A 10,197-nucleotide genomic window follows, 5' to 3' on the forward strand; every position below is an offset into this window, starting at 1 on the left:
CCTGAGATCACCAGTTCCCACTGACTGGCGACCGGGGCTCTGAGGCAATGACCAGCGGCTTTGCCCAGCAGCACAGCCCCTAAGCCAGCGGCTGACGTGGTCCCCGAGGGACCCCCCGCTCCAGGTCACGTTTGGGCTCATTGCTCTGCTGAGCCGACTCCTGCAAACACCTTTGTCTCAGCACATTACAAAAGGCCAGAGACTGCCCCTGGCCAAGCGCCGTGACCAGGGTTACCGGGATGTCCCTGCCGAGCCAGGCCATCGCGATCCCCCGGCCATGCAGCACAGCCGGGAACCGGGGAGGCGATGAGCCGATGCCAGCCACGCTGCACCGGACAGACAGCGAAGAGGGACTGAGTTCACCCTGCAAGGAGGACTTAAGTTTGCCAAGGTCTGACTGTCTGAGTTGAAATGCAGTAAGTGCAAGGGGACTTGTTTCACATGTTTAAAGAGAAAAAAGCTTCCTTTTCTGGCAGATTCGGGCGATGCCTTGAGCGTTTCCCTTTGGCATCAAAGAGCCCCCAGGCCCTCGCTCCAGAACATCGTGTTCTGCAGCACCCTGGTGTCCTCAGAGCACCTCCCTGCCAAGCAGCCTTGGAAAACGAGTGCAGAAGCCTGATTTCTATCTGCATATGGCTCTCTACTTGCTTCAAGTGTGGCTGTCATCATGGTGATAGCTGAGTGACAAACACACATCCACAGGCAAGCTCTCCAGTCTGAGTCTGAGTCTTCTCAGGCTGGAGCTTGTAGAGATGTCATCCACAAAGCACCCGTAGCGGTGCAGCGGTGGGGACAGGGCGGATAAATTGCCCGTGCTGCGCTCAGCGAGGCCAAACCCCGACCGCGAGGGCCCACGCAAGGTAACTGGGAGCGGGATGCGGCAGCGGCAGCCCTGAGCCGGCAGCGCCGGGGACTCCTGTGTGTTTTGACCATCGGGAGAGAAAACTGCCTGACTGGGAGAAACCCAGGCCCTCTCCGCACGACACGGGCTGGTGAGCAAACGCCTCCTGCACCCGCGGGAGCCCCGTGGGCCTCGGTGACACCTCCGCTCAGCTTTCCGGCAGGCTTTCGGCCCTCGCGCCGTGTGGCTGCAAGGGCTGCGGGGATGTGGCTGACCGAACTGCATCTCGCTGCCGCCGGCTCCCGCTCCCACGTCCGTCCGGATGGCGCTGCAGCCGCTGACCGCAGCCGGACGACGCGCGGCCGTCGCCTGCAGGGCTGGTGAGGGGACGGCACAGGCCCGGCAGGGAGGGAGCCTGAGCACCGCACAGCACAGGGGCTCCCGTCCCACCCCGGGGATCCTGCACCCAAGGGCCCTGCCTCACCCCTGAGATCCCCGTGCCCCCCCGGGGATCCCGCCCTGCACCCGGGCTTGTGTCACACACCCCGCGGACCGGCCCCCACGCCAGGGCACCGCTCCCCCGGCCCCGCAGCCCGGCCGGGCCGCCAGCGGGGCAGAGGCCGCGGGCGAGGCCGGCGGGGCGGCGGGAGGGGGGGGATCGGGGGGGCCGGGGGGGGGCCGGGGCGAGCGCGGCCCCGAGAGGCCCCCGAGGCCCGGGCACGGCGCGGCCCCAAGGCCCGCCGCACTGCGCATGCGCCGCCCCGCGCGAGACCGGCCCCCCCTTGCCCGGGCCTCCGCCGCGCATGCGCCCGGCGCCTCTCGCGCCAGCCGGGGCGCGGCCGCGTTCTCCCGTGCGGCGTGACGCCCCCGCGCGGCGGCCAATCGCCGCCCTCGCTTCCCGTGCGTGCTGGCGTCACACGGAGGCGGTATATAAGCGGGCGGCGCCAGTCCCGCCCCCCTGACAGCGTCTCGAGCCGCCGCCGCGAGAGCATCCTCCGCCGAGAGCCGCTCGCGCCGCCGCCGCCCCGCCGCCTCCGCCGCCGCCTCCGCCGCCGCCGCCTCCGCCGAGGGAAGGGAAGCGTATCGTATGTCCGCTATCCAGAACCTCCAACCCTTCGGTGAGGCCCTTTGTGCGGCGGCCGGGCCGGGCCGGGCCGGGCCGGGGGAGCGGCCTGGCGGCCCCGCCCTGGGGCGGCCCCGCCCCGTGGCGCAGTTGCTATTCCCGGGGCCGGTTGCGTCAGCCGCGGCGCGGGGGGCGGGCCCTGTTTCTGACGGGCGGGCGGGCTGGCCAGTTGGGAGCGCGGTGGGGCGGGGCGGGGCGGCGGCGGGCCGGGGTCTGACGGGCGCTCTCCGCAGACCCCTTTGCTGATGCAAGTAAGGGTGATGACCTGCTCCCTGCCGGCACTGAGGACTACATCCATATAAGGATCCAGCAGCGGAACGGCAGGAAGACCCTCACCACAGTCCAGGGCATCGCGGATGATTACGATAAAAAGAAACTGGTGAAGGCCTTCAAAAAGGTGGGTGCTGCGGAGGGGCGCGGGGGGCTGCCGGAGCAGCCCGCCAAGCTGGGGTGCAGCTCCTCGCCTGCGCGGGTGGTGGGGCTGGGGGGGGGAGGGGGGCTGCGGCGGCGGCTGGGAGCGGCGTTGGCGACCGAGGTCGTACTGAGGAGGCTTTTCTCTTTGTTGTAGAAATTCGCCTGCAATGGTACTGTAATTGAACACCCTGAATATGGAGAAGTGATTCAGTTGCAAGGTGACCAGCGCAAGAACATATGCCAGTTCCTCGTGGAGGTAGGATATCTTCGGTCTGCTGCGCGTGCTGGCTAAACGTTAAACTAAACACGAGTTTCTATGTTAATAACCACGCAGGTTCCAGTTTTCTTAGCGTTACAAGAGCGGGCTGATGGAGGTGGCTCTTTCTGTTCTTCTTGAAATTCTTGCTTGAGGCAAATACCATCCAGCAAGGCTTTGCACTTGCAGTCTAATCTTCGTATTGTAGGGGGGAGCAGAAATTTGACAGTTCTACAGCGTCTGCAGCGTGGATGGCGTACGGGCGTGCGCAGAGGCCTCTCGGCTTCCGTGCGCTGTAAAGTGCATTTTCTTTCTTGCAGATTGGACTGGCTAAAGACGACCAGCTGAAAGTCCATGGGTTTTAAGTGCCTGTGGGTCACTGAAGCTTTATGCAAGAAGATTTCCTTACCATGAAATTCCCATCTGTCCCTTGTCATAAGTTTAAAACCAGCCGGTTTGTGTAATGTAATGATCTTGGGTCCACTGTTCAGTCTGGACTAGTGTAATTCGGTGATGTAATAAACTGGCAAGAGCCCATGCTATCTCGTCTTGCTGTCCCTCATTTAACAGAGGTAAATCGGGCGTTTGGCATGGTCCAGCCTGAAGCCAAAAGTAACCAGATGTTCCAAGTTAAGCCAAGGGACTCGGCCTGTCAGTCCAGAGACTGTCCGGATCGCTCCTCAGTCCAGCTGCTCTTCCATTCCGATGGACGGTAATTCTCCCGGTGCCTCCCGCGGTCCTACACAGAGCGAGGCACCGAGCGCCAGCTGTGACATGGCACGGGGAGATGGCGCCTTCCCTCCAGGCAGTGTTGGCTCCTGGTGGCAGAGGGATTTGGGGAAGCTTGACGTTGAACAAGAGGAGTAACTGAAGAGTGACTTCAAGGCTGGATGTCTGCAGTTCAGGCCTGGCGGGCGCTGGTACCCTACAAGCCCCGAGATACCGGGCTAGCGTCCTCGAAGGAACCGTTACCTTGGGTTAAACTTTTGACAAGGGATCAATTTTGGACTAACGTAACGAGAATCATTGTAGATAGAGCCGCAGAGCTTATGTGTTACTAGCAACTGCTGCCTAATGCCCTGTGAAGTAACAGATTTTTGGTTTCATTTTTAATGTTTTATGTAATGTATTTAAAGTCTTATTTAAATAAAAATGGTTTTCAAAAGCATTTGCTGGGTGGATTCAGTTGCTTTCTGGAGCCAACGTGCCTTGCTTTCTGTAAGCAGCGACACTGGCTCAGCGCTTCTGGCGCGGTCAGGGCGGGAGCCCGGTGGGCTTCCCTCTCGCTGGCGGGAGCGGCGCTGGGGTGGGCCCTGCGGCCCCCGAGAGCTCTGCGGGGGAGCGTTCCCCCGTGTCACCCGGTGCGGGAACGGGAAGAGGAGCACCCTCGGTGCCGTGCCTTCTGGTCCCTGACCGGAGTTGAGGTAAACAGCCTGCGAGTGGGTGGGGGTTGAGTCATTCCCTTCCTGGGCCGGAGTTCTTCACCCTCACACTGGGTCTTGTGCTGCTTGTGTTCCTGTAAGCCCGGCAGGGCCGGTCAGCACTTCTGCTTCCGGCAGAGAGACCGCTGCGGCGAGGAGCGGGGTTCTCTGTCACCCGGGGCCAGGCTCCGGCGTGGGCTGGGGGGGCCTTTGTCCTCTCTGAGCTTAGGAGCCCCCCAACAAGCAAGAACGACGTCGCTTCGGGTGAAACGCACGGTTTTAGAGCAGCTCTGGCTATGGGGGCTGGCAAACGCCTTTTGCAGAAGAGCAACGTGAAATGGACCAAGATCTGTCCGGTGGTCCGTGCGCTTCCCTCCTGGGCGCCCCGGCCCCCTCATCCCGCGGCGGGTGATGCTGGGGCTGCCGGCGTGAGCCTGCCCGCTGCGAGGGCCGGGGTGTTTCGGTGAGGTTCGCTTGCCCCCTGCGTGGTGGCTGAAGCGCGGGGAGCTGCCCGGGCAGCCACGCGCGCTTTTGGCAGCTTTCTAAGAAGAGAGTCTTGCTTGTTCGCTCGCTGCCTGCAATGGTCCTGATCTTCCACCCCCTTTCCGCGCGCTGCATTGGAGCGCTCGGTTCACTGCCATTGACTTTCCTGGGAGACTTTGCTCTTGGAAACCAAATTGCCGCAATTATGCAAAGCACCTCCAAGTGCACTGAGAAGGCAGATGACCTCGAGCCCTGCCTGCACCTCGGAGAGCGAGTGCAGGCAGCGTCGAGGCCGGCACTCACGCGGAGGGATGTGTACGTGCCTGCAGCCTGACGCAGCACAATCGCTGGTCTGCTTCTGCTCCAAAAATTCAACTTCCCCTGCCTGCACCGGGGCCTTTCTGAGTCCATCGAGCCGGGCTTTCTCCCCGCTGGGGTTTGCCAGGCTGCTCGCAGCCGTTCAGACGCAAGAGGGAGGCACCGCCTCGGCCCAGCGTTCCTCTGCCAGCTTGGCCCAGGCTGGGCCTGGAGAGCCGGACCCGGCTGGGCAGAGGCGAGGGATGCTGCAAGCACGGCCTTGACTGGCTTTCCCCGGTCCGTCCTGTCGCGGTGCGGCCAGGGCTGGGAGAAGGGACCAGCCCAAGCGCCCGCGGGTCAGGCTGCAAACCTGCGTCAAGGGGCTGCCGAGCCCGTCGCGGTGGAGGAAGCGGCTGCTGTGTCCCCGTCACCCTGACGGCTCATTTGGCCCAGATTGAGCCATTAAAAGCCAGAAATTGCAAAACAATTTGTTTGTTCCTTGTAAAAAACACTCCGCAGAGCGAGCAATCGATCGCTGCGGAGCACGGGAGGTGCCAGGGCGCTGCTGCCTTCCGGCCCATTCAAAGCCCATTTGTTTTGGGGTTGTTTGAGGAGCACCGATAGCGTTCTTTGCAAACGCAGCGGGCGCGGGGCGCGGGCTGACAGCGAAGCGCACCCGATCGTGGCATGTCGCTCACGCGGGTTTTATTGAAGGAGGGAGACAAATGTTCTCTACAAATACAGCGAGATGAGGGTGAATGCGGGCAAGAGGAACTATTGATATTGAAAGAAAAGACTGGTGGCAGCAGACGGATTTACTGGGGGCATCGCTGGGACAGGCCATGCTCGGCAGCAGGGCAGTACTGAGCCTTGGGGTGGGCATCGTGCGCCCCCAGCCAGAGCTCCGGGCTCTGTCCCCACGCGCAGGCAGAGGCGGTGAGCAGTGCCCGCCCGTTCCACGACACCCCAAAGCTTTTCGGGGTGGGGGGAAGAGCTAAGAGGGCTGCTCCGGGGCGTGTGTCCTGGCAAAGGGCACAACGCCCAACAGCACCTCTGTCCCGGCTGTGTGCTCCACCAAGCCCAAGCAGCTGGAGGCTCAGTACCCTGGGGACCCCCGTGACACCGGGGGAGCCCCCGGCGCCAGCGTGTTTGTAACTGGGGGCAAAGAGACCTCGGCTGGCGCCAGCCTGCGGCAGGGCGAGTGCGGCAGCGGCAGCCGGAGCCACACCGCAGGGCTGGGCACGGCGGGGCAGCACGCAGCCGGTGCGGCCCGGCCGCGGCACCCCCAGACACCCCGTGAGCCCCCAGCAGCCGGAGCTGCCCCCCAGCCCCTGCACACAGCCGTCACCTCGGCCAGGGCATGGCGTGCGTGCACACACACACACACACATACATACATACTGACGGGCCCAATGGCCCCATAGGTTGTCAATCAGTATCGACATATATGCCTACACACACACGTATGTCTTTATACCTATATCTACATGTATGTATACATATATACACACACGTGGATGTAGGTGTGTAGATACGTGTGTGCGTGTGTATACACACACAGAGATATATATGTAGACATATGTATATACTTATATGTATAATAGATATAGCTTATGTATCTATCTCAACACATGTATATATATGCATATGTATACATATGTATACATATAGATATAAACACATACGTACATGAGCATGGATGTTTATGTGGATGGAGACTATATGGGGCAATTGGCCCCGGGGGGGGGGTGTGTACATATATATATATATATATGCACACACAAATATATACACACATATACGTATGTACATCGACATGTACACATACACACACAGAGTGACATATATGTGTGTGTGCACGCGCGCGCACGCACACGTACATGCCACTGGGGCAAATTGCCCCATATAGTCTCCACACATATACGTATATACACAGAGAACCACACGTATATGTGTGTATATATCACACACACACACACTGGGGTGAATTACTCCATGTAGTCTCCCTCCATACAAACAGATGTGTGCACATGTGTGTCTATATCTATAGCTATATGTCTGTAGCCATATGTATACATATGAATATATGTATGTGTTTAGATAGATGAATAAGATATACACTATCTATTACAATTATATACTTTATGTATATTATCTATCTTTTATATTGTATAGAATGTTATATATTATACTGTATAGTTGCTGTTTATTATAATACATAAAGTAGCATAAAATTTATCTTCGTACATAGTATATTATAAAATATAATAATACATATATAATATAAAATATATTTTATGTGTGTGTGTATACTTTAGTATATTATACTGCCAGGGCCAAGTGCTCCTTATATGTATGTATAGCTGCCTATGCCAGTATGTATCTAGATAGGTAGACAGATAGCCTGATGATAGCTATGTGTTTGTAGATACCAACCAATCTGCTGGGACCAATTGCCCCATATATTCCCCTCCATCCATATAGACATACAGCCACATATGCACATGCACACCTTCTCCCCCCCCCAACATCTATAGCTGTCTTTTTATATACTTGTGTATACATATAGATACATGTATTTATCGCTACTGATACCTGTGTGGTTTTTACATAGCGATACATGTGCCCCGTAGAGTTACCGTCCATATGAACATGTATGTGAGCGCATGGTTGCACATGTGCGTGTTCTCTTTCTCTCTCTCTGTCTCTCTGTCTATAGCTACATCTACAGCTAAAGCTATAGTCTATATAAACCTAGATATATCATCTTATGTGCGTTTGTGTGTTCAGAGAGAGAGAGAGAGAGAGAGAGAGTGCACGCACCAGCACGAGCATGCAAGTATGTATGTATGTAATTATGTAACTATATATTTATCTATTGATGTCTGTGTGTATGTGTATACATAGACATATAGATATGCATTTATATATGCATGCACCTACCCATGGCCAATTGCCCTATATAGGCTCCAACCACACACGTGCACACACATGTGTGTACACATCTATACATCTAGCTATCAGTTATCACTATAGCTTTGTATCTATAGCTATACCTCCATTTATAGCTAGATGTAGTTACACATATATTATGTGTGTATGTATAAGCTGTGTATGCATTTAATTATGTATGTATTTAGACAGATATAAATTATACACACACGCACGCATATATATAGGTATATATGCATACACAGTGCTGGGCCCAATTGCTCCATACAATCAGCTTGCAAATAAACCTACCTGATGTCCACGCTCTCTCGCTCTCTGTATGTCTACATATAGATATGTATAGTCAGCTATCTATGCATGACTGTCTCTATGACAGACAGACAAACTGACCGCAGGGGCCGATTGCCACACACAGCCCCCCAGCTCTGGCTCTATACCTCTGTCTAGATCTACACCTATGTATACATCTATATAGACATCTGCATCTGCAGCTGTATACCTTTTAGCTAGTTATATATGCACATGTATATGTATCTACATGCATAAATATCTGCATGTATGTGTGTGTGTGTGTATGTATATATAGGACTCTCTATGTAAGTATTTCTATGTATATATGTATACATATGTATGTGGGTGTATAGATATGTATATATAGGTGTGCGTGCGTGCGCGTGTATGCATGTTCAGCTAGGTAAATAGCTATACTTTTCTATATACATACATGCAACCAAGGCCAAGTACCCTGTAGCTAGCTCTGCCTAGATTTATATTTACATATGTCCATATGTAGCTATATAGGAACATACCTATACATGTACAAGTACCTATGTATATGTGCACGTAGATCTATGTATGTATATGGACATGCATGTGTGTCTATATATGTGTATATATGGATATATATCTCTATCCAGCTCTGCATGTATGTGTGTGTATATTTATATGTGTATGCACTCTATGCATAGATGTGTGTATATGCATTACACATGTGTCTATACAGCTATACCTATATATGTTTATATGTATCTATACACATACATATCTGTATGTGTGCATACATTGCTCTATATGTGTGTATGTATAAAATACACAAGTGCAGATAGTTAGCTAGGTATGGATAAATAAAATAGCTGTGCATTTATATATGCATACATACAATCATGGCCACTTGCCTCATATAGTCTCCAGCCATACGTCTGTACACACGCAGACTCCCCCCCACAACCCCGTAGGCGTGTGTCCATGTGTCCGTGTGTCTGGGCACACACGTGCGGGTGGGTGCGGAGCCGCCCCGGGGTGGGGCAGCCACGGCAGCGCCTTTAAAAGCGGGGCCGAGCCGGGGCTGCCCGGCACCCAGCCGCCTGCCGAGCCCCGGAGCCAGCAGGTGAGTCCCGGCGGGGACCGGCCGGGGGGCTTGGGGACCCACTGGGAGGGACAGAGGGGACCTGGGGACCGGCCCTGCCCTGGGGATGAGCACCCCGCTCCCTGCCTGTCAGAGTGCAAGGAGCATCTGGACGATGCTCCTAGTCGTGTGGTTTAGCGTTCGGTAGGCTGCGAGGAGCAGGGAGTGGGGCTCGATGGTCCTCGTGGGTCCCTTCCAACTTCATTCTCATTCTAGGGCACTTGGGGAGTGGCCGGGAGAGAGGGACGGAGAAGACTTGGGGACCAGATGGGAGGGATGGAGGGGACTGGGGGACCCGCTGGGAAGGACGGAGGGGACTTGCGAGCTGGCCGTGCCCTGGGGATGAGCACCCTGCTCCCCGCACGGGTCGCCCCTCGCCGCAGGCTGAGTACCTGGCCCCGGTTCGGTGGCCGCAGCCCCTCCACTCCCCTTCCCCGCTCAGTCTCTCCGCAGCCATGGAGGTGAAGGTGTGCATCAGCCTCGTCCTCGCCATCGTGGCAACCGCCTGCCTGTGCCGGCCCGCGGTGGAGGTGCCGGGTGCTGCAGGGGACCCCCACCAGCTTCCTGCCAGCCTGGTCCGGCGGGACTGGCCCGAGTCCCTGTCCCAGGAGCAGAAGCACTTCATGTCCCGGTTCCTGCCCCACATCTTCACAGGTACTGGGAGGCGCAGGGTGGGCAGCCCTCGGGGGCCCCCATAAGGCGCAGCCCGGCCCCCCCATGCCAGCCCCCAGCCCGCGGCAGCTCTAACCTGCTGCCCTTGCCCCGGCAGAGCTGAGCAACCGCAAGGGCTACGGGGACGAGGGGATGGAGGCCCTGCACGACCACTACTACCCCGACTGGATGGACTTCGGCCGCCGCAGCGCTGAGGACTCAGTCGATGCCGTGTAGCTGCCGGGCTGGCCATGCCATGCAGAGCACCAGCATGCTCAGTGCACGTTTCTTCTTGCAATAAAGCTTTGGCACTACGGCTGCTGCTGCTCACGTCCTTGCTGGGGAGCGCTGGGG

The 10,197-nt window shown here is 56.7% G+C and overlaps 2 protein-coding genes across 2 annotated transcripts; both read left to right on the plus strand.

The window, feature by feature from the left end:
* The first annotated feature begins 1,829 nt into the window (after positions 1 to 1,829).
* EIF1 (eukaryotic translation initiation factor 1) lies at positions 1,830 to 3,802 on the plus strand. Its single transcript, XM_050911962.1, has 4 exons — positions 1,830 to 1,959; positions 2,198 to 2,361; positions 2,533 to 2,634; positions 2,955 to 3,802. The coding sequence occupies exons 1-4, from the start codon at positions 1,929 to 1,931 to the stop codon at positions 2,997 to 2,999; spliced, it is 342 nt and encodes a 113-aa protein (XP_050767919.1). The 5' UTR covers positions 1,830 to 1,928; the 3' UTR covers positions 3,000 to 3,802.
* A 5,845-nt stretch (positions 3,803 to 9,647) lies between these two features.
* On the plus strand, positions 9,648 to 10,080 carry LOC127026772 (gastrin/cholecystokinin-like peptide). The gene is made up of 2 exons (XM_050912081.1): positions 9,648 to 9,846; positions 9,962 to 10,080. The coding sequence occupies exons 1-2, from the start codon at positions 9,648 to 9,650 to the stop codon at positions 10,078 to 10,080; spliced, it is 318 nt and encodes a 105-aa protein (XP_050768038.1).
* Positions 10,081 to 10,197: the final 117 nt, after the last annotated feature.

Source organism: Gymnogyps californianus, chromosome 28 (assembly GCF_018139145.2).
Source record: "Gymnogyps californianus isolate 813 chromosome 28, ASM1813914v2, whole genome shotgun sequence".
NCBI lineage: Eukaryota > Metazoa > Chordata > Aves > Accipitriformes > Cathartidae > Gymnogyps > Gymnogyps californianus.

Coding starts and splice junctions, on each gene's coding strand:
- EIF1 (XM_050911962.1), top strand. CDS start 1,929: ATGTCCGCTATCCAGAACCTCCAACCCTTCG. Junction 1,960..2,197: donor CCAGAACCTCCAACCCTTCG/GTGAGGCCCTTT, acceptor CGCTCTCCGCAG/ACCCCTTTGCTGATGCAAGT. Junction 2,635..2,954: donor TATGCCAGTTCCTCGTGGAG/GTAGGATATCTT, acceptor TCTTTCTTGCAG/ATTGGACTGGCTAAAGACGA.
- LOC127026772 (XM_050912081.1), top strand. CDS start 9,648: ATGGAGGTGAAGGTGTGCATCAGCCTCGTCCTCGCCATCGTGGCAACC. Junction 9,847..9,961: donor CCTGCCCCACATCTTCACAG/GTACTGGGAGGC, acceptor TTGCCCCGGCAG/AGCTGAGCAACCGCAAGGGC.